The 23,553-nt window shown below is 43.0% G+C and overlaps 1 protein-coding gene across 7 annotated transcripts in view; it reads left to right on the top strand.

Moving 5' to 3' along the window:
- CREBBP (CREB binding lysine acetyltransferase) overlaps positions 1-23,553 on the top strand; it is a 149,559-nt gene that overhangs the window by 117,712 nt on the left and 8,294 nt on the right. For 5 of the 7 annotated variants that reach the window (XM_084761923.1, XM_084761928.1, XM_084761924.1 and 2 more), the window contains 12 exons: positions 2,278-2,396; positions 3,376-3,615; positions 4,161-4,249; positions 11,201-11,311; positions 13,064-13,120; positions 16,746-16,823; positions 17,137-17,204; positions 18,379-18,529; positions 18,829-18,975; positions 19,586-19,699; positions 20,994-21,159; positions 21,624-21,791. In XM_084761923.1, the coding sequence (XP_084618049.1) occupies positions 2,278-2,396; positions 3,376-3,615; positions 4,161-4,249; positions 11,201-11,311; positions 13,064-13,120; positions 16,746-16,823; positions 17,137-17,204; positions 18,379-18,529; positions 18,829-18,975; positions 19,586-19,699; positions 20,994-21,159; positions 21,624-21,791 (1,508 nt within the window). The remainder of the gene's footprint in view (positions 1-2,277; positions 2,397-3,375; positions 3,616-4,160; positions 4,250-11,200; positions 11,312-13,063; positions 13,121-16,745; positions 16,824-17,136; positions 17,205-18,378; positions 18,530-18,828; positions 18,976-19,585; positions 19,700-20,993; positions 21,160-21,623; positions 21,792-23,553) is intronic. The other 2 variants (XM_084761927.1, XM_084761929.1) reach the window with 1 other exon arrangement.

Here is a 23,553-nt window from a genome sequence, read left to right as displayed (position 1 = left end):
GGGAATTGATTCCACCATATAGGTCCTGAGGATATAACTCCAGGTGTCAGGCGCCCATTAGCCTATGAGCAGATGTTCTGAGACAGGGTCTCTGTAGTACTAGAAGATCTGGAATTCACTTTGTAGACCAGGCCTGCCTAAATTTACAGAGATCCACTTATCTCTGCCTTCTGAGTACTGGAAATAAAGGCACGTGCTGCCACCAACACCATCATTTTTAGATAAGGTCTCTCTGGGTAGGTCTCTCAATTAAAACTTGAATTTAATTTTTGTGTATCATGAAATAAACTTTTCCCAGGCATTAAAAAAGGTAACTATCTGGCCAGGTGGTGGTGGTACATACCTTTAATCTTGGCACTTGGAGACAGAGGCAGAAGGATCCCTGTGAACTCCAAGACAGCAAGGGCTGTACAGAGGAAGTCCTGTAAAAGTAAAAGCCATTTTGAGGTTGTGACTCATAGAAAGTGGGAAGCTTGCCAGATTAGGTTATTTGATCAGTGCCTTCTCTATAGGAATGAGAAAGCTTTTGAATAAATATTTTCTTATAAAGACTTATTTAAGGGGATGGAGAAATTGCTTAGTACTTAAAGTATTTGCTGCACAATCAACAAGCGTATAGAATAGAGTTCAGAGCTCTCAGAGCCCACATAGTGACATGGTGAGCTGTCTTGACTGTAATTCTAGAGCTCAGGAGGTAGAAGAGGCAAGGTAGCCCTGGAACAAACAAGCTTTCTAAAGTAGTCATTCCTACACATTCTGAGTTCACTCGATGAATACAGTGAAGAGCAATCAGTGACAGTGTCGGCTTTGGGCCTCTACATGTGCGAGTGTAACATCAAACAGATTATTCAAGGATACCAGATGTAGTTGGGCGTGGTGGTACATGCCTGTAATTCTAGCACTTGGAGACTGAGGCAGTAATGAGTCCAAAGCTAGCCTAGTCATACTCAGTTCCTGTCTCAGAAGATACAAATACAAAAGCACATGCAAAATGCAAAGGTCAGGTGCTCCTTTGTAACACTGTCTAACGAACAGAAGAATGAAGTTGGCAGAAAGAATACTCGTATATTTTGAGGACATGTCTGTATGCTTGAGTGCGCTTTTGTGTTGCTGAGTGCTGGAGATGTTTTCATAGGGAGTCGACAAGAGTAACCAGGCAGTGTCTATAACAAGGTGCTCACAAGACCAGATGGGTTCCTGGCTCTATTGGGAGCAAATCATGGGTACTTGGTGCAACTGTTTACACGTCTAAAGTGAGGACGTTAACTTTTAATCTTTCACATGAAAAAACAATCAAGTAAAATTTTAGAATTTGACAAGTTAGACTCTCCAAGTAGTCTACATGCTGTGGCCCAGCTGGAACTTTTGTCTACGATGTGTGTTCATTTGTTTGAGACAAGGTTTGCATCACTTACAAGAGCAGTCATCAGAACTGCTTTGATATACCTCCTTCTGTACAGTTTTTTGTTTTTTGGAAGCCAAGAGTTAGAACAGTGGCCTACACATTAAGGACTGGATTAAGGTGTGTTCCCATGCCATGCAGGCTCGGAGTTTTTATTACTGTCCTATTTGTAGATATTTTGCAGCCTGCCTGCCTGCCTACCTACCTACCTACCTACCGATCTCTGGCTTATTTTGTTGAGACAGGGCCTCACTCAGGGCCCAGGCTGGCCTAGTACTCGCCCTCCAGTCAGGCCTCTTGCTTCACTCTCCTGGGCACTGCAGTTACAGGCACAATGGTAACAACACACTAGGTAGGAACTATGATAGCTAAGCAGTGAGAGCAGTGGGCACGGACAGGTGTTGGAGAAATACTATGGGGCTTTCATATTTTTTAGAGTTCAGTTATTTATATTTGTATGTGAGGGTGTAATAGATGAAGGTTTATTTCATGTGAGTTGAATATCACTTTAAGTCAAGGACAGAAAAGCATCTCTAGAAAATTCACAAAGGGTCCCTGCAGTAAAAGGACCTCATTTATTGCCTAATTTGATTAAGAAAGCAGATTCGGGAATTAGCAACAATTTAAGGTCAGAGATTTTTGTTGGAGCAAACTCCTTCCTGCTCTATTTTGTCTCATGGACTGAGTATAAGAATTAAAGCCCACTATATTCAGAAACCCCAGCTCACACCTCTAGACCAAGGATTCTTAACGTGATGAATGAAGGGCAGAGTGTTTGTGGAGAGAAGAAGCCAGGAGGCTAACCATGTCAATCTGGTGATGGAGGTATCTGAGCACCATGTGTAATGTCTTCTCCTAATGTTTTCTGCCTCCAGTCTTCAAACCTGAGGAGCTACGCCAGGCACTTATGCCAACTCTAGAAGCACTCTATCGACAGGACCCAGAGTCTCTACCTTTTCGACAGCCTGTAGATCCCCAGCTCCTAGGAATCCCAGTAAGTGAATATGAAAGATATGTTAGAGCTTTGAGTATCTATTGTTTTAGCTCTTAAAATTGAGGAAAAGAAGCCTAGTGATGGCCTACACCTTTGATTTCAGCACTTGAGGCAGAGGTGGGTAGATCTCTGAGTTTGAGGTCAACCAGGACTACGCAAGATTTGAGTAAATTAACTTTGCTATAAAAGTCTGTGTCTGTCATCAGTTATTGAGGCAGTAGGAGCATTTTTTGGACCTCAAGCCCACATGCGTTAGCACAGAGCCCCTGTATTTGAGGCTTTGTGTACAAATTTATATAAAAGAATTGGTTAAAGAGGTAAGTAAGTATACATTTTCTGGTGCTTTTGTTCACCATTTTAATTCAGTAAAATAAAGTCTCTATTTTTATTAAAAATATGTTTTTGGGCCAGGTGTGGGGGTGCACACCTTTAATCCCAGCACTCGGGAAGCAAAGGCAGGTGGATCTCTGAGTTTGAGGCCAGCCTGGTCTACAAAACATTTCCAGGACAGCCAAGATAACACAGAGACACCAAACCGTGTGTGTGTGTGTGTGTGTGTGTGTGTGTGTGTGTGTGTGTGTGTGTGTGTATGTGTTTTGTTTGGTTTTTCGAGACAGGGTTTCTTTGTACCCTTAGCTGTCCTAGAACTCTCTTGTAGACCAGGCTGGTCTTGAACTCACAGAGATCCACCTGCCTCTGCCTCCCAAGTGCAGGGATTAAAGGCGTGCGCCACCACACCCAGCTCAAAAATATGTTCTAATAATCCTTTTACTTGTGTCTTTTTTTTAATGTTGCATTTGCAATAATTTACTCACACTTGCACTTACCAGTTGCTATAGTAGTGAGTCAAATCAATAAAACATTTGGGATTATTTTCTTTCCAGTTCCAGACCTTACTCTTGGGTACAAATGTCTGATGCTTTCTGTTTTTATTCTTAAACTTTGCGGAATCCACTCACAGGGTTGACTTTTTTTTAAGGATTATTTTGATATTGTGAAGAATCCTATGGATCTTTCTACCATCAAACGGAAGCTGGATACAGGGCAGTACCAAGAGCCCTGGCAGTATGTGGATGACGTCTGGCTTATGTTCAACAATGCATGGCTATATAATCGTAAGACGTCCCGGGTATATAAATTTTGCAGTAAACTCGCAGAGGTCTTTGAGCAAGAAATTGACCCTGTCATGCAGTCTCTTGGATATTGCTGTGGACGCAAGGTATAGTATTTCTGGAAAGCAAACTTTTATGGTTAATCCAGCCAAGTTGGTGTTGGGAGTTCTAGGGTATCATGTGGTTTTGGGTTTATATTTATTTATATATATTTTTTTGGTGGTAGTGGTTTGATTTTTTTGTTTGTTTTGTTTTGTTTTTTCAAGACAGGGTTTCTCTGTGTACCCTTGGCTGCCCTGGAACTGTCTTATAGACCAGGCTGGCCTTGAACTCACAGCGATCTACCTGCCTCTGCCTCCCAAGTGCTGGGATTAAGGGTGTGCACCACCACTGGCTGACTAATACGAGTTTTGCAACAGTTGACTTCCTGACATGATACCATGGTCAAAGTGTGAGCCTTTTCTGAAACTAGAGCTATGTCAATTCTGTCGCTTTAAATCCAAAAATGTCCTGGAATAACTATGACCATTGTTAGAATTTTACCTTAGGTTCTAGTTAATAGCGTACCAGCCGAGTCTACTCCACAGCACGCTAGACTACTTGAGGGTGGTAAGGAGAGTACATGTTTAGTGTTTTCTTCTTCTTTTTGCAGTATGAGTTTTCCCCACAGACTTTGTGCTGTTACGGGAAGCAGCTGTGTACAATTCCTCGTGATGCAGCCTACTACAGCTATCAGAATAGGTAAGCATCTTGCAGATCTCTGCATTCCAGAGCAAAGGATGGTGTCAGGGTAAGCATTGTGCAGCTGACCATAGCCTGGATGTGTTACTTATTTCCTGAAATTCCTATTAAAAGTGCCACAGTTTCTGTGCGTCTGAGTCAGGTAGCCCCCTGGTCTCCTGATTTTAAAGCATAAATTTGCTGGACATGGTGATACAGGCCTTTAATCCCAGCACTTAGAGCAGAGGTAGTCAGATCTCTGAGTTTGAGGCCAGCCTCGTTTATATAGTGAGTTACAGGACAGGCAAGGTTGTGTGAGATATCCTGTCTTAAAAAAAAGAAAAAAAAGCATATAGTATAAATTTTAATCTTACTTTGGGCTGAGGTTGTAGCTCACTGTAAACAAGATGCCAAAGTTGAAACTAACCTTGGAAAAGCCTGAAATGACTTTTAAGATATTCAGAAAATAGAAAATTACATTTTCTTCTACAACGGATGTATAAGATGCATGCCTATATCATTTGCCCTGCTGGACTAGGCAGACAGACAGACAGATAGCAACCACAGGTACTCTTTTCTAACACTGCCATGTAAGGGCTGCTGTTCTTTAGTGAATTCAAGAACTTTCCTGTTGGGCTTCCGTGTAAACCTGGTACCCCAGCAGTCAGGAAGCAAGGCAGGAAGGAGAATTGTGAGTTTGGGGCCAGTCTGACATGGCAAGGTTTGAGATACTGTTGCCAAGGCTTTGAGAGTGGTAGGCCAACCTTCTGGAATAGATCTCCTCCTTTACACAGAGGGACAGTGAGGTAATAATCCACAGATAACTGCTGTATGTAGTTTGTGGCTTATTTTAAAAATTAAAATTTCTAATCATTTACCTGCCTTTTTTGCTAAAATTAAGTGAAAATTAAATTCCTTTCTGTCCATTATGAGACCTCTCACTGCCTTGTTGCTGCAGCACAAAGACTTCATGGCTTGAAACACAAGTTATGACTTATGCTGAGGTCAGTACTGTTGACTCCATTTTGTGAGCCAGAAATGAGAGCCTCTGTGTGACCAAGAGGGACTTTGCACATGTTCTTTGTCTTAAGCCTTCAGCATTGTATCAGGGTTTTGCTGCTGTGGGTATTTGCGTCTTTTCTTATTTGGGCCACAATAATAATAATAATAATAATAATAATAATAATAATAATAATAATAATAATAATAGAGCTGTTTATTTGTTTAGAGGTACTTATGTATATAACCTTGAAACATTTGGAATTCTGAAAAAAATTTCAATTATGTTCTTTTCAGTTATCCTTGTAATTTTATATATATATATATATATATATATATATATATATCATTCTCCCAGATAGCTCCATGATAGCAGTTTTTAATTTTTTTAATCTTCCCCCCCACCTCCTGCACCCCCCCCCCAAAAAAAAAGAACTTGATGGCTGGTGAGCTAGCTTATCAGGTTATGGCATTCATCATCTAGCTTGATGACCAGAGTTTGTTCCCTGGTCCTGTATTCTAGAAGGAGACTACTAACTCCCTCAAGTTGCCCTCTGACCTCCACGTGCACATATGAACTCACATACACACACACAAAAGTTAAAAACAAAAAACAAACAAAAATAGAAGACCTCCAAGCCTCGCATGACCAATCTACTGTTGTCCACCGCAGCTTAGGGTCATCTCTATTACAAGTGCAGCCTGAATAGCTTGTGCTGCTGAAAGCAACCTAACTCAACTACAGTTTAATTTTATTTAAACACCCCCTTCTTAAATAGAAGCTGTTTGGTGTTGGTTTTGGTAAGACAAAATTTAAAAGGATACCATAACCCTCATGATGGGGTCCTCCCATAGTGACCATACAGTCGCCCTGTCCCCTCCACCCTCATGATGGGATCCTCCCATAGTGACCATACAGTCGCTCTGTCCCCTCCACCCTCATGATGGGATCCTCCCATAGTGACCATACAGTCGCCCTGTCCCCTCCACCCTCATGATGGGATCCTCCCATAGTGACCATACAGTCGCCCTGTCCCCTCCACCCTCATGATGGGATCCTCCCATAGTGACCATACAGTCGCCCTGTCCCCTCCACCTCATGATGGGATCCTCCCATAGTGACCATACAGTCGCTCTGTCCCCTCCACTCTCATGATGGGGTCCTCCCATAGTGACCATACAGTCGCCCTGTCCCCTCCACTCTCATGATGGGGTCCTCCCATAGTGACCATACAGTCGCCCTGTCCCCTCCACCCTCATGATGGGGTCCTCCCATAGTGACCATACAGTCGCCCTGTCCCCTCCACCCTCATGATGGGATCCTCCCATAGTGACCATACAGTCGCCCTGTCCCCTCCACCCTCATGATGGGATCCTCCCATAGTGACCATACAGTCGCCCTGTCCCCTCCACCCTCATGATGGGATCCTCCCATAGTGACCATACAGTCGCCCTGTCCCCTCCACCCTCATGATGGGATCCTCCCATAGTGACCATACAGTCGCCCTGTCCCCTCCACCCTCATGATGGGATCCTCCCATAGTGACCATACAGTCGCCCTGTCCCCTCCACTCTCATGATGGGGTCCTCCCATAGTGACCATACAGTCGCCCTGTCCCCTCCACTCTCATGATGGGGTCCTCCCATAGTGACCATACAGTCGCCCTGTCCCCTCCACTCTCATGATGGGGTCCTCCCATAGTGACCATACAGTCGCCCTGTCCCCTCCACCCTCATGATGGGGTCCTCCCATAGTGACCATACAGTCGCCCTGTCCCCTCCACCCTCATGATGGGATCCTCCCATAGTGACCATACAGTCGCCCTGTCCCCTCCACCCTCATGATGGGGTCCTCCCATAGTGACCATACAGTCGCTCTGTCCCCTCCACTCTCATGATGGGGTCCTCCCATAGTGACCATACAGTCGCCCTGTCCCCTCCACCCTCATGATGGGGTCCTCCCATAGTGACCATACAGTCGCTCTGTCCCCTCCACTCTCATGATGGGGTCCTCCCATAGTGACCATACAGTCGCTCTGTCCCCTCCACCCTCATGATAGGGTCCTCCCATAGTGACCATACAGTCGCCCTGTCCCCTCCACCCTCATGATGGGGTCCTCCCATAGTGACCATACAGTCGCTCTGTCCCCTCCACCCTCATGATGGGGTCCTCCCATAGTGACCATACAGTCGCTCTGTCCCCTCCACCCTCATGATGGGGTCCTCCCATAGTGACCATACAGTCGCCCTGTCCCCTCCACTTTTTGTTTTAGCCCTAGGACTCTTAATACATCTTAACCTTGTCCAAGATACAGACAAAATCGCATCTTCCTTGGGCTCTTGTTGCCCCATCTTTAGTGGAATAGTACATAGGGACGTACTTTGAATTTGAAGACCATTGTGAATTATATAAAGTTGTAAGTCAGTTGGTTGGGTTTTGTTTTGTTTAGTTGAAACAAGGTCTCACTGTGTAGCTCCAGATGGCCTCAAAGTTAATCACCGTTCCTCGGTCTCCTGAGTGCTAGGATTATGGGTAGAGACCATCTTGCTCTTAGAGTCATAAGATTGTGTAGATTAGTATTAACTACACCCTGAAAAATGCTGTGCCTGATAACCTTTTTAGCTCGCACAATTTTGGTCTAAAAGGAAGGTGAGGTATTACCCGCTGTCTCTTAGTGTTTGCACCTTGCATTCTTTGACTGTTCCTGGGTACTTAGGAAACACTGCTTTTGATGACTTAACCAGGCCCAGCCCCATCAACTGAGTACAATTAAAGGTAATTAGAACTGATGGGATCAGGAGAAGTGGTAGAGGACAAACACCAGGGCTGCTCTGGAAGTCCTGAAATGCCCAATTTTATTTTTGTGTAGAACTCTGTATAAGAGTTGTATCTTATGTCTTACTCATGTCAAAAGCTTTAACCAGCCATACACACCTTTTGTGCTCTTAGAATGAAGTATATGAATTAATACTCTGTAATTCTAAGAAAGGAGGTCAAGTTCTTTGATGAACATGCTATAATTAATTGCTCATATTTTTTTTCTGAAATCAACTATGAACACTGTTGTGTTCCAATAAATAAATTGTTTTGTCACTTGTGCTAAAGTTTTGGACACTTAAATCAGTAAAATATTCTATAGACCATTTAAGTAAGCAGTGACAGACACTCTTAATGTTTGTGGTTACATTTTCACTTGTTTCTACACTTTTGAAAATTAAAAGTACCTCACTTTTAGGAAATTGTTACAGCTTTTCCAACAATTATCTGAAGATAATGTGAAAATTATTTATAGATAATTAAATACTGTTAGGCCAAATAATGATAGTTTGTGAGTACTGATAGAGTTCTTAAAACAATCTGCATTTGAAATTGAAATTGAAATCATACATTAACTACCCTCATAGTTAAACCATATAATTACATGTGCTAATTTAGCAACCCAGATTTGCATTCTCATTGGATTATGTGAAATGTTCTCCTCCACAGTTCCATGTTCATCACACTACTTCCTTCACACAAGACAGAGTGTTACCCAAGCTGTAAATGGTTAAAAAGTGAACCTCTGCACCTTTCTTTTTAGGGAGAATGAAGTGTAGATTGTGTCATAATAAAACAGGCTGCATTGCTTCTGTTATCCAAGACCAGACTTGTTTCATCTTCATTAGACAGATGCCTTTTTCTCCACTGTCCTCACCTCAGAGGAGCTCAGTGCAGTGAGGTTATGGGCCCTGTCCTCTCACCTTCTTAATGAGCAGGCCTGATTATCTGTGCTTTGAATGCCAGTGCTTTGGGACAGACGCCAGAGTCTTAACACTATCCCTTAAATTTTGTGACCCGAAATTCTCAGGAGTGGGAACTGGTCACGTACAGAGAGCTTAGGTTTCCTTCGCCCCTCCAGGGGCTGGCTGTCAATCACCAGTGCTTCTTTCTCCATCAGTTTCCACCACTGGAAAATGATAGGTTCATGTTCTTTTGTCCTGGATATTGCGAGGCTTTAATGACTGACTGACTGAAATAACCAAGAATTTTTCCAGGTTTTAAAAATTACTCATGACTCACTTGTGATTGTTGTGGTTTCTTTTCAAACTATAGCAGTTTTTGCTGGCCCCCAGTAGTACGTTTGTTTTTATAATGAACGGATCTCTCAGTTCTAAGCTTTATTTTTGACAGAGAAGCTCTTGGCTTGAGGGAATGTCAGCTTTTACCATGCCTTGCTGTATATGCAAGGTATTTTTTTAAGGCTCTATACGAATATTTACAAGATAGTGAATGACAAGGACATCGCTATGGTTTATTTTTAAAATAGACAAAACTGTTAATCTGTCTGTTCCTACTCAATTTTTAATCTTGTCCTGGCAAGAAATTATTATTAGTCTGGTGATCTGCAGTGATCTGCCCTGTTCAACCACAGAATATGAAAAATTGGATAATCTTGAGATGTTATGACTGCTCTGAATGAAGTTTTATGCTTTAAATTGGCTGCATGTGTCAGTGAAGTCTGTACACCAAATGCTCAATGTTTTAATGGAGATGAAAACTGGGGCTTGTGGGGGCCTCTCCTCGCGGCTCATTCTGTAGAGAGCGAGTGACTAAATGAGTGAGTGAGCATGCCCGTGAGTGGTGAGTGAGCAAGTGAGAGAGAGCACAGTCACTGCTTCTTACTCTGCACGGGGCTCAGCCCGGTGCTCCCAGTCTCATCAGTGTCCCTAATACTAATCCTTCGTGGTATCTTGTAGATGTAGTTTCGAGCTAAACTTGCATTTGATTGTACTGCTGCTGCTAGCTTATGCTCATCTTTTTGCTTGTGTAATTTACTGCCATTAAGCTTGTTTATTTTATAGTATTTTTGTGTGCTCATCTTGTTTTATGCAGAATCCATCTGCTTTTTGTTAACTTCTCATTCATGTCCTTTCCAAACATTTAATAGTCTTTATTTTAATTGTTTTCACTTAACAGCATGAGCCCAGGCTCTATATTATTATCACACAAGAAATTGGGATGATGGATAATTTTTCAAATGCAGATTGTTCTATTTAAAGATTAACTCTCTAAATTTGCTTAACTTGGGTTGTTACCAAGTCAGAACAGTCATTCGCCATGTATTGCAAGATGAATGATTGGTCCCAGTGCCAAAATTCAAATCAAAGCTTAGAAATGAAGCAAAGCTTTTCAAAATTGTTTGTGGGTTTGCATATATTGTATTGTTTATACAATATATCACAGTTTTTCTCTGTATATTCATATTAATAAATGGCTGGAAAGTCTTTGACCCTGACTGCATTTCTGTTAAGTGTTTGTCTAGAATATGGATTTGGTTTCATTTGTATTGTAACACAATTATTATTAACTCAGTGATTAACATATGAAAAATAACAATTATAAAAATGGTTCTGGGTGCTCAACATTGTCACACATCTGAAGATCTGGCTTAATACTGGAAATAAAACCCGATGCTATCAAGCATAAAATTTCCATTTTGAAAACTGAAGCTATTCCAGTTTAACTTGCTTTTTGAAGGCTTTTTTTCTCATACTGTGTTTCAAAGTAAAATTTTCTATTTTAAACCCTGGCTCAATATTTAATTTTATAACAAAATTCAGACTTCTAAATTTAGGCTCCATGCAATCCTAATATTAACTCCTTGAAAGCATTTGCATCTTGGAGCCGGACCAAACCTGTCAGTTGTTAGTGATGATGGCCTATGATGCGTGCAATGAGACCGAATGCTAATCAATGCTTTGCCTTGGCTTTCTGCTTTGTGTTGTCTGGTGTTTGCGTCTTACCTCTGTGTCTGTGCTATTTGTTCCCTTCCCTGTTCTCTAATTCTGCCCTTCCCCTCCTGCCCCCTGTTCCTTTCATTGTCCTCACTGACCCATCAATCAACCAACAACGCCCCCCCTTCGTCGTGGTGCTCTGCCCTGCTCTGATTGGTGGCTTCGTTGCTTGGGTGGCTGTATGTTGTGATGGAGCAGTTCACCCAAGTATGGCCTTCTTGCTGACAGGTATCATTTCTGTGAGAAGTGTTTCACAGAGATCCAGGGCGAGAATGTGACCCTGGGTGACGACCCTTCCCAACCTCAGACGTAAGTACATCTTGTTATACTTCCTTATGTTCATAACTAAAAAAGAAGCCAAAATGTGTCATTTTGAGTTTCATGCAATTTGTATTTTAGTTTTCTTCTCGTTAACTATACCCACATTTACTGTAAACATAGTTACATGAGCATAGATGCTTGTACTTAAAGATATAGGTGTCAGCCAAGCAGCAAACCGATTCTCCATGGTTCTTCACTTGAGGCAGGATTAATTCAGTAAGTTCTTCATATATCTCGCTGACAAATAGCTTTCTTCATAGTGGTGGGTAACCTTTGCTTGGAAATTATAATTTGAGTTACACCTAAGAAGCCTAGTAGCCTTATCCACAGAAAAGTAGGTTTGTATACATTATCACCACCACCACCACCACCTTAAAAACAAACAAAAAACCTTTGGAATTAAACTTAACTTCTTACGCGACTGAACTAGTACAGGTTAGATTCTAACCCTCGGTCCACATTTTCTAGTATAGGGCAAGTTTATATCATTCCCTGCTAGTGGTCTGACTCTTGTTCCCTAGCTGGATTAAGCATGTCTGTTCATCCATATTTCTGCTGGTCTTGTGGTGAAATTTCTTTTGAGTGGCAGTATGACCAGACCATAGGCAGAGAAATGAAAACCACTGTGGGTACTTGATTTTTGTGAAATACCCAAAGGCCTACTGACCTGTCCATCTGCCCTAGCGTGCCCGGTGTTTTATGGTTCTCTTTTCTGGACATTGATTTTCCCAGTCTTCCCATGCATCTGGTCATTCTGGAAATATGATTCCAGAGTTACTATATCTCACAAGCAGCAAGACTGTCCTCCAGAAATGATTCATTACCCTCCTCATCTTAATTCCTTGGTCTAATTAGAGTTAATCATTCACTTGTAGGAAGTAGGAATGGTGGAAGGCTAATCAATAAGTGCTAAGGTTCAGTGAGGTAGACACCAGCAAAAGCTATGGAGTACTCTTGCACAGTACGGGCCTGTAGATAACAGCTATGTACTATACACTGCAGGAAGCTACAAGGAAGGATTTTGAAAGATTTTTGTACACCTGTTCCCCAAAGAGAAGTATTAGAGGTGGTTAGTATGTTTAGCCTAATTTAAGCATTATACAGTGTGCACAAGTTTCAGGTATTATGTAGTATAGCATTAAAATGTTCGACTCTTAAGTTTTTGTATGTCATTTAGAATAAAAGCTAAAGGTGTGGAAAAGAGGCCAGCAAGATAAATTGATAGGTACAGGCATTTTTATTTCAAATCTGGCAACCAAAGTGGAAGGAGAGAACCAACTTGACAAAGCTGTTCTCGGATCTCCACGTGATCACTGTCCACACATACACGTTATGTTTACACACACATAAACACACATGTAAATATGTAAGTACTCTTTTTTTTTGCAAAGTAACAACCACAAAAAGGGAGGTGGTATATAATTGCATGCATCAGAAGCAGTTCACATATGCACAACTGAAGCTCAATATTCCACCCTTCCAAAATAGAAAATCCTTAGTGGATGCTTCCCTTAGGATATGTTGCCATTCAGTTGTGGTCTCACCAATGTCCAATTTATTAACTGTTCACCATATGAACCTGACTAAAGATAAACATGTCTAAATCTCAACACATATACTGATGTGTCTTAATTAAACTTACAGTAAAGCTCATAGAAGTTAGGAACATATTTTAATGAAAAGAAATTGTAGAGAAATATATGTGAGTCAATTAAGATGTTTATTTTTCTTTTAAATAAGGACAATTTCCAAGGATCAATTTGAAAAGAAGAAAAATGATACCTTAGATCCTGAGCCGTGAGTATATATATATATATATATGTGTGTGTGTTCTGTTATCTTTCTTTCTTTCTTTCTTTCTTTCTTTCTTTCTTTCTTTTCTCCTTCCTTCCTTCATTTGGTTTTGAGACAGGTTCTCTCTTTATCCTTGGCTGTTTTAAATTCACAGAGACCTGCCTGCCTCTGCCTCCCAAGTGCTAGGATTAAAGGTGTGCAGTACTACACCTGGCTTTCCCACCCCCACCCCCCTTAGTCTTAGATGAGGAAAGCTACTACTTGTGATTAGATAATGGGAGAAAAAAAGTAGAGTTCTATGGGAAGCTATCTAAAACTCAAAATAGATGTCTCTGTAACACATTCTCCAATTGTTGAATTTTAGTAGTGACTATTGTGGGTGTTTCAGTTCTGTTGGAACCTCTCTGAAGTTTGGTCATAGGCATCTTTAAGGACTGCTAAGTGCAGTTCTGCAATGAATACAGGCAGTTACTCTAAGTGAAGTGCTGACATGGTCCCAGAGAAATTCCAAAATGAAAACATTTTGGGAATGTCTAGTTTTTTTCTAAATCTGTCTTGTGAAGTATAATGTATGTTCTTGCCACTGCCTTTGCTTATGAGAATGCTTCATTTGCAAAGTTTACTGTCTAATGGCTTTTAAAGCTTGGGACAGGTCTGAGACCTAGCATAATTGTTCTGTTCTCTTGGCCCCAAATCTCCTAGTTCCAGAGAGGTCAACTGCTATAATGGAAGACACTGAACTTCCCACCCATGCTACATTTAGGGAACCACCTTTCCTTAGGGAAGGCTACTTTCTCTTTCTTACTTTCTGATACCTAGGAATAGGGTTGTGTTAATTAATGAGTGCTGGTGTATATGGAGACTTCCCCCAGGGCACGCACTTGTACCATTAGAGACAATCCAGTTTTATTTGTGATTCTTTGTTATGTTGTCATGTCATAATCCCCCAACCCCACTTACCACCCTCAAGTTAATGATTTATTCGTATGTATCATTGTTTGCCTAAGTGTATCTGTATACTGGACATGTGCATGTGGTGCCCTCAGAGCTCAGAATGGGATGCTAGGTTTCCCAGAACTAGAGTGGCTGTGAACCATCAGGGTTTTTCGAGGTAAACTCGGGTCCATTGTTCTTAACCACTGAGCCACCTCTGGGTTTGAAGGTTCTTTTGCAGCAATAGATGAATTCAGGCAGCAAGAGGCACCGTGTGCGTGGGAGAGGGCTTTTAGCATGGGTACAGCAGCATCACCATTAGGGTTGGCTTGCTGGAGTTGGTGATTCTTACCTAAAAGCAGGTGCTAGAGAGAGGGACATAACATTTTGGACATATGGAAGGAAAGAGCAGAAGATACTCAAAGCACACGTGTCACAGGAATGATTGGCCTGTCAGGCCTGAGGGTAAAGATCCAGTCTGGGATGCAGTAACAGGGGCACATAATGAATTTAACCTGTTTGGCATTTAGACCATTCAATGTGTACTGGGCAAGTTTGGAGGTACAGCTTTGATTCTAAAGTACAACCTCGGCAAGAAGTCAGGGCTCAACTAAAACTGGACCTGTTGGAGGTAGAAGATGCCATGCTATGAGAGAGAAGGCTCCATGTCATCAGGGTCTTGTTACATACGCATAACAAATTTTTTTCTTTTTTGGTATTTTCTTTCCTGACACTGGAGGAAAGAATTGAGTGGGCTGTCTTTAGAGATAGGGTGGGAGTCAAAGTTCTGAGCTTGTGCCTCACCACTGACACCAACCAAGCTCACTTCAGAGATTGGAGGTGCAGCTCTGGAGGAATGGAATGAAGGCCATAAATGATTAAGTGGGGTGTGGAGAGGCAACCTCCACCATAACTAGTAGCTAGTAGTCAAAACCAACTCATGCTGCCACCGTTCCACAGTGTTGCATGTGGGTCCTCTTTCTAAGAACAACAGCAGCAGGGAGGCTGGCTAAGTCATGCCATGGCAGGGGGCTGATAGGTGGCTCAGAGGTTAACAGCACTAGCTGCTTTTCCAAAGGTCCTGAGTATGATTTCCTGCAACCACATGGTGGCTCACAACCATCTATAATGAAATCTGGTGCCCTCTTGTATACATATAGTTTTTAAAAAAGACAAAACAAATAAACAAACAAACAAAAGATATGGCTAAATGGTTATATAGCAGGTGTGGCAGCAGGATGAAGGGTTAAGAAGCAGCTAGTCATTATCAGGAGCATGGGTTCTCTCACCATGCTCTCTGGTGCGCTCTATTTGCCTGTGATGTGGATTTTGGTAGCAGCGAGACAGTACCCTAAAAAGCAAAAGGCTTGACCACTCAGTGTCTTGGTGTTGAGGATTCCTATTGAAGTCTCCTCTTGGAAGTGGCTGTAGCTGAAGTGAGCGGTGTACGGCCCGGCACCGGGAGACCGGAGTTTGTACTCAAGCCTATCCACTTTCTGTTAGCATTGAAGATTTAAACTATCTGTCACCAACTTGGAGCAGGTGTTTCCTGCGCCTGGGGCCTAGTGGGCTGCTCTCCTCTAGTCTCTTTCTTTCCTGTAACCTTGGGAAGGGGGTTCTGAAAATTAGAAGCAAGTATTTATAACCTGTTACAGTATTTTGTATCCGTTCAGCCTACAAAGCAAATAAATAACTGACCCAAGGAGACTGAAACGTACTTTAAAGCTGCCAGCACTTCGCCGGGCAGAGTCTGAACTAATCTACTCGTAAACTAAACAAACTACTCTAAACCTTATAACATACATATATTCCGGGCGCTTGCCACTATGACCCCTGGGCCGGTCCTCCTGAAGTCCCCACTGTCCTCCTCCTACTGTCAAAAACCTCCTCCCTTCTCCAACAGTCCAATTTTCTCCTCCCCTCCAGGAAGTCCCGCCTTCCACTTCCTGTCCTTCTGCCCAGCTGATTGGCTAAACAGCGCTTTATTGATGGTTGATACATTCACTCAGCATTCCTCCACAATAACCCTAAAAATACTGTTCTGATTCCTAAGCCCGTTTAGGTACTTGAAAGTTCCATCGAGAAAGAAACGGTTTTGAGAGTGCATGGTAATGGTAGAATTACTGAACTTTATCATAGTAAATTTTAAAAATAAGGTTTTGGAGCTGAACATGGTGATGCAAGCCTTTAATCCTAGCACTCTAGGAGGCAGAGGCAAATGGATTGCAGTAGGTTCGAGACCAGCCTGGTCTACAAAGTGAGTTGAGGATAGCTGAGGCCACACACACACACACACACACACACTGTCTCAAAAAACTGAGAAAAAAAAATAATGTTTTGGAAGCCAGCAAGATTGCTTGGAGGTAAAGGCACTTGCTCTACAAATAGATCAACCTGATTTCAATCCCAAGAATCCACGTAAAGGATCGCTGATGATGTGTTCAAGGCCAGGCTGCACTACATGGCCAGACCTCGAAAGTGGGGCAGGGGTAGGGATAGGGGTATCTGCTTCTTCCCTAAGGAAATTAACTAATAATATAAATGAGTGTGTAAAACACTGTGGATTGGCACCATATGCATTAATGTCAGAGCTTTGAAAGCAGCTCAGACAACAGTGCGTGCCATATGTTCAAGCTCCAGCCGAAGACTGCATTGTGTGGCTCCCAGTATGTAACTGTGTTTTCTTGTCTCCCAGTTTTGTTGACTGCAAAGAGTGTGGCCGGAAGATGCATCAGATTTGCGTTCTGCACTATGACATCATATGGCCTTCAGGGTGCGTGATTTTCTGTCATCTCTGGGAAGGGGGAGCAGCTGTGCATAACTCATAGGGAGGTGGCTGTGGTGCCGAGTCTCCTTCCTTGTCAGCAAGAATTCAGCAATTAAGGGAGGTGGCAGTTGGTTCTATATTTAAATCTTATGTTTGCCTGCTTTACAAATTGTAGAATCAAAGCTGTCTGTCTCCTCACTCTTTTCACAATGGTGTGATTTCAATTGCCAACAAAGTATTTCAGTGCTGCATTTTACTAGTTTGGCAACATACACTTTTGAGTATTATAATCTGATAACACCCATTATTTGTTGTGCAGTTTTGTGTGTGACAACTGCTTGAAGAAAACTGGCAGACCTCGGAAAGAAAACAAATTCAGTGCTAAGAGTAAGTTTGCTGAAGATGTCTGTTTCCTGCATTGTGGACTTTGACCTTCTGTAGATTCTCCTCTTTCTCTTTCTCTTTGTGTTACCTTTCAGTGTGAAGGTTAGAGCTCAGTGGTCAGCAGTTTTCATGTGTACGGTTTCCTAGTTTCATGATCTACTCATGTTTTTTGTTTTGTTTATTTGAGGTTTTTTTGTTTGTTTGGGTTTTGTTTTTGTTTTTTGAAACAGTGTTTCTTTGTGTAGCTTTGGCTGTCTTGGACTGATTTGTAGACCAGGCTGGCCTCGAACTCACAGAGATCAGCTTGCATCTGCCTCTGGAGTGTTAAGATTGCATGTGCGTGCCACCATGCCCAGCCTCAGCTCATTTTCAATAACAGGTTAGAAAATTTTAGAAATACTGAGAGAATGTTTGTTGACAGATCTTTTTCTCAAAGCTCAGAACCAAGGGCCCTATCCAGAAAAGGTGTTGTTACAGGTTTTCTGGGGCTGTTTTGTGTCTGAGCTGGAAACTGCAACCTGTGGGGACAAGGCTTGCTATCCAGTAGTATAGGGGTGAGAATGAGAAGATTTCCTTCAGGGGTTTCAACAAGAATGGTGGTTTTGCGAGGCTATTTGTGCCTGCACCTGTGCTTGTCAGAGTAGTCACTCAGCCCTGAAGATAGCCAACAGCCCTTGCCTGGTGCTAGGTGATTTGGTCCTGACTTTCCTAAGCTACATTTAGACTGTAAGTTAGCTGGGTGGAAGGGAACCAGCCATTGACTAGGCCGAGTGAGTATCATGTTCCTGTTGCTACTAGAGGCTCTCATGTTATTACTGGAGCAATAAGCCATCTGCCTGCTGCCATCCTTGAGATAAGTCACCCTCCATAAAGGAGACGTCTGCTCAGCATAGGGAAAAGGCACGAAGCACAGTGTCCTCAGTCCTGTCAAGGTCAGGCCATCATTTTTTGCTCTCCTGTCCCCTACTGTTAGCAGTGGACAGAAATATCTGTACAAATAAATAGCCGACAGGATGCAAAGTGCCTAAGTCCAACATCTACTTTTCCTTCATAAGACACTCATGTCACAGGATGGACCCTTCTGTTCTTCAAAACCGTCGTTAGTCCTTGAAAGCTGCAGAGGTGAAGCAGCATTCTGAACAGCTCTGCCTAATCTTGTTCATTTGGATCTTTTTAGGGCTGCAGACCACAAGACTGGGAAACCACTTGGAAGACCGAGTGAACAAATTTTTGCGGCGCCAGAATCACCCTGAAGCTGGTGAAGTTTTTGTCAGAGTGGTGGCCAGCTCAGACAAGACTGTGGAGGTCAAGCCGGGGATGAAGTCAAGGTTTGTTTTCTTACTTCCTGTCCTACACTGTGAGGACACCCACCTCTGTCTCTGTTGGTCTCCACATGTGTCACCCTTATGCAGAGATTTTGTGGCCTTCTCTTCTGAATCCAAATTTATTAGCATCCATGCCACTCCCTTGCCCAAGAAACAGAACCAGGAAGAGCTGCAGTATAGCCTGAAACTGCTTTGGCTGTTGTGGCAAGAGGTTGTCAAGCCTTGAACTTTTCTTCACAGAAGGTTTAGCCCAGAAGCAGTTGGAACACACATTTGCGAACACAAGCTCTACTGTGTTTCAGGTTTGTGGATTCTGGAGAAATGTCTGAATCTTTCCCATATCGAACCAAAGCACTCTTTGCTTTTGAGGAGATCGATGGAGTTGATGTCTGCTTTTTTGGGATGCATGTGCAAGAATATGGCTCTGATTGCCCCCCGCCAAATACAAGGTAGTCTTCCATCTTACTTCTGAGTGTGTCTTCTAGCCCCATGTTGTGTAATAGCAGACCAGAGCTCGGAGGTGTTAGAGCTATGTGCTTTGGTACTAGATTAAAATAAAGCCACAGGTAAGTGACTAAACCAGTGAGTTTTGTTTTCTATTAGTTGACAGAAGGTTTTGGTGGTAGTGTAGCATGTTTGTGCTGTGTGGTCCTAGTCTTGTTTTGTCTCACCACGATTGTCACTTGGGAGCCAGGGTAGCAATAGCTAGATGCCCCTCCTCAAACCAACTGTCTCTGGCCCAGAGTTAGTTTGCTTTTGTCTGGACTTTGGGGCAAAGAAGTGGCTTCTCCAAAGTTGCTCCCTTGGAGGAAAGTTTCTGAGTCTTTTGTTGGACAGCAAAAAATTGTGTTCGTTTTCAGCTGGGATTGTGATTAGGGTTTTTTGTTTGTTTGTTTTGTTTTGTTTTGTTGGTTTGTTGCTTTTATAGTTTTGTTGGGTGGCCTGTGTGACTACTATCAGACCTCTTTCTGGGGGCTTTTGGATGTTTGTATTTATTTTCAATATTCAGGGGTATCTTGAGTTAAAAATAAAATAACACTCCCCGTCTTTCCCCCATAGGCGTGTGTACATATCTTACCTGGACAGTATTCATTTCTTCCGGCCCCGCTGCCTCCGGACAGCTGTTTACCATGAGATCCTCATTGGATATCTGGAGTATGTGAAGAAATTGGGGTGAGTATGGATTATTCAGATCAATGGAAGTGTTTTGTCTGTCTTGTGAAATAGCAAGTTTTATGTGGGGCTTTTTGTTTGTGGGTTTGGTTTGGTTTGGTTCTTCGGGACAGGGTTTCTCTGTGAATCCCTGGCTGACCTATACTCGCTTTATAGACCAGGCTGGCCTTGAACTCACAGAGATCCACCTGCCTCTGCCTCCCAAGTGCTGGGTTACAGGCGTGCGCACCGTGTCTGGTGTAGTTGTGTGTCTTTATTCTAGTATATTGAGGCTGGTTCAGGAGTCTCTTGAGGATTCCATATGTGTCTGTGTCTGACTCCAGAGAGCCATACTTACTCTGCCTTTACGTACTTTTCATTTTCTTCTTTCTTTGTTGAGACATAATCTTTATATCATACATTTTGCCTATTTCCGGTTTTGGAGTCAATGATTTTTACTGTTACTGGCTGGTGTAACCATCTTCCTAAGTCAGTGTCCACACACCCTCCTTCCTTTCCCAGAGCCCTGTGCCTTCTTGCTGCTACTCCCTGTCCTGCTCCTGCCCTCAGATGACAGCTAATTCACTTTCTGTCTCTCTACTTCTATCTTTTCTGGTCTTTTGTTAGAATCCATTAATTCAATACACACTATGTGTTTCTTCCCTCTGGTACCTCTGTGTTTCTATACCATACCTGTTGCATTCTTCTTCCAAACCTGAAAAGAGTTTACTAGAAGTATCTTTCTTTCTTCTTTTTCTCTTTTGTTTTGTTTTGAGACAGGGTTTCTCTGTGTAACTCTGGCTGTTCTTAACTTGCTCTGTAGATCAGGCTAGCCTCAAACTCACAGAGATCTGCCTGCCTCTGCCTTCCAGAGTTGAGAGTACACCGTTGCACCCAGCCCTCTGGAAATGTCTTTTACAGAGTAAATAAGATTTCTTTGACTTGAACCCTTTAAAGAGAATTACGTGCTGAGCTACCTTTCCAGTGCACAGGAGGAAGTATGGAGGAAGCTGGTGTTTTACAAATCCCTTGATTGTGCCCTGCCACGCTCAACCCTATGCATGTCCTTCTGAGAACAAAGTCTGAGTCTAGCATTGAATTTTTAAGTGATGAAGAGAATGCCTCCCTCAGCCCCATTTAATTACTGATTTGGAGCCCAGGTATTTTATAAGACCTACACTAGCAGTATGATCATTTCTCTTTTTTCCCCCCATCTGTCCTCACATTTATTTCTGTCCTTCTTCTAGTTCCTGTTCTTAAAAGCAGATCTGAGTTCATTGACCCTTCTGTCTGCTTGTTCGTATGTGTTTTATAGGTATGTGACAGGACACATCTGGGCCTGTCCCCCAAGTGAAGGAGATGACTACATCTTTCATTGTCACCCCCCTGATCAGAAAATCCCCAAACCAAAACGACTACAAGAGTGGTACAAGAAGATGCTGGACAAGGCATTTGCAGAGAGAATCATTAACGACTACAAGGTACTCCTGCTGAAGGAAGATGCTGGCTTTGTTGCAACTGATTGGCATATTTTGTGTATTTTCAAAATCTCTGGCACTCGTGTGCTTTAATTATTATGATCATTTACAAGAAATAGAAAGCAAGAGCCTGAAGGCCAGGCGTGGTGGCGCACGCCTTTAATCCCAGCACTGGGGAGGCAGAGGCACAAGGATTGCTGTGAGTTCAGGGCCAGCCTGGTCTACAAAGCGAGTCCAGGACCGCCAAGGCTACACACAGAGAGACCGTGTCTCGAAAAACCAAAAAAAGAAAGGAAAAAAAAAAGAAAAGAAAAGAAAGCAGGAGCCTGGAAGCATCTGGTGAAACTGCAGAAGTAACTATGCAATCAAAGCAGTGGGCCTTTCAGGCAGTTGCTATCTTGTTTGTGACTGTTGTCCCCAATAGCCCATGAAGGACTTCACCTCTCTTCTGTCTTGCTTCCTCCTAGGACATCTTCAAACAAGCAAATGAAGACAGGCTCACAAGTGCCAAGGAGTTGCCCTATTTTGAAGGCGATTTCTGGCCTAATGTGTTGGAAGAAAGCATTAAGGAACTAGAACAAGAAGAAGAAGAGCGGAAAAAAGAAGAGAGTACCGCAGCGAGTGAGACCCCTGAGGTACAGCCTCCACTAGATCCGAGCCTCCAGAGCGGCAGGCTGCAGAGTAAACGTTGCTGTTGGGCTCTTTCTGTGGTGATATTCTCACTCACACACGCCGGCTATCACCATCAACAGCAATAAACAGATGTGAGGCATAGTGGCTAGACCTAGAGAGTAGAGGGGAGGTGGTGCTGTGTTGTAGCCAGGAAAGTGTGTAAAGGTGGGTGGAAATTACTTCCAGGAGAAACTGGAATGCCAGGCCTTGTGCTGAATATTGTGTAACTCCTACTTTTGTGCTTTTTCTTTTCCAATCTCAACCTGTTCACTGTTTACTATCCCTGTGTACCAGGAAGTGCAGAGTGAACTAAATAAGACGTTGTTCTGTATCTTATAGTAGGAGAAACGGGAAGGGACTTAGACTAGCTGAATGGTGTGTCGTCAGGTGATGGGACAACTCTGAGAAGAGAGGAGCTTAAGGTTAAGAAGACAGCAGGAGGGCTGGGGTGGCTTTTGAAACAGTGTCATGGGGATCCCATGTAGAATCTTCCAGGAAGGGGAAGGAAAGTCCTGTATTAACGATCACAAGGCACTGTGTGAGTGGCAGGTGGAGCTAACAGCCCCGCCCCCCCCAAAAATCATGAATTAAATGTCTTGTAGCCGGATATGGTAGCGCAGGCCTTTAATCCCAGCACTTGGGGAGGCAGAGGCGGGCGGACCTCTCTGGGTTGGAGGACAGCCAGGGCTATTACACAGAGAGACCCTGTCTGGAAAAACAAACAAAAAAAGAAGTGTCTTGTGCCAGACATGGTGGCACACGCCTTTAATCCCAGCACTTGGTAAGCAGAGTTTTACTGTGAGGCCAGCTTGGTCTACAAAACAGGACAGCCAGGACTATAAGAAAAACCTTGTCTCAAAAAAATCAGCAACAGCACTAATAAATGTCTTGTGTGAAGGTGGAACATACTTTGGTGAGGGAGACACAACGAGTATGCTGCAATGCACTGCTATTAAAATGTCTGTAGTGCCCCCCAAAGGAAGTGGCTGAGACTGGGCCTCAGCAGGTTAAAGGGGCCGGCAGCATGTCTCGACTCCTGAAGCACTGGCAGCGTGAGTGCACAGGCTAGGATGAACCAGAAGCTTGTGTCCTTTGTGGGTCACAAGAACTCCACAAATGGCCCCATCGTCTGACTTCCTCTCACTGATTGGTCTGTCCTTTCACCTTCTCAGGAGCTTGACTGGTTCTCTACCAAGGTTTGGTTTCTTACTCCAGTGCAAAATGATCCAAAAAGATGCTGGAGGGGAGAAGCCACCTCCAAGCCTTAAAAGAACAGGCAGGTCTCAGTGGCTGGCTCAGAGCACATTGCAGTGGAGACCAAGTGCTCAGGACGCCACCAGCCCAACCACACCTCAGAGCAATACTTTGTAGGGGATGCTGCTTTGCCATTTAAAATCAGATTCTCTGGGGAGGAAACAAAGTAGAGGAAACGGGGCCAGGGTGCTTGGTCATAACACACTGTGAGCATGTATGAGATTCTTAAAATGTTAAAAATTGGAATCTCAAGTTAACGGAACTAGAGAAATATTTAGGGTGGTGTTAAAATGGAGGAGAAAAGATACTGCAACATGTATTCAACTACAGTATTTGGAAAGGAAAAAAAAAAGCCCATACTCAGCTACATGCACAGGTAAAACTACTGGAGAAATAAAGTACGTTGCTCCAGATAGCAAAAGCACATATGCGCACGTGCGCGCGCGCGCGCGCACACACACACACACACAC

This window comes from Acomys minous, assembly GCF_964271855.1.
Source record: "Acomys minous genome assembly, chromosome: 16".
NCBI classification, from domain to species: domain Eukaryota; kingdom Metazoa; phylum Chordata; class Mammalia; order Rodentia; family Muridae; genus Acomys; species Acomys minous.
The sequence above is the reverse complement of the archived record's forward strand: the minus strand, read 5'-3'. Positions and strand labels throughout refer to the sequence as shown.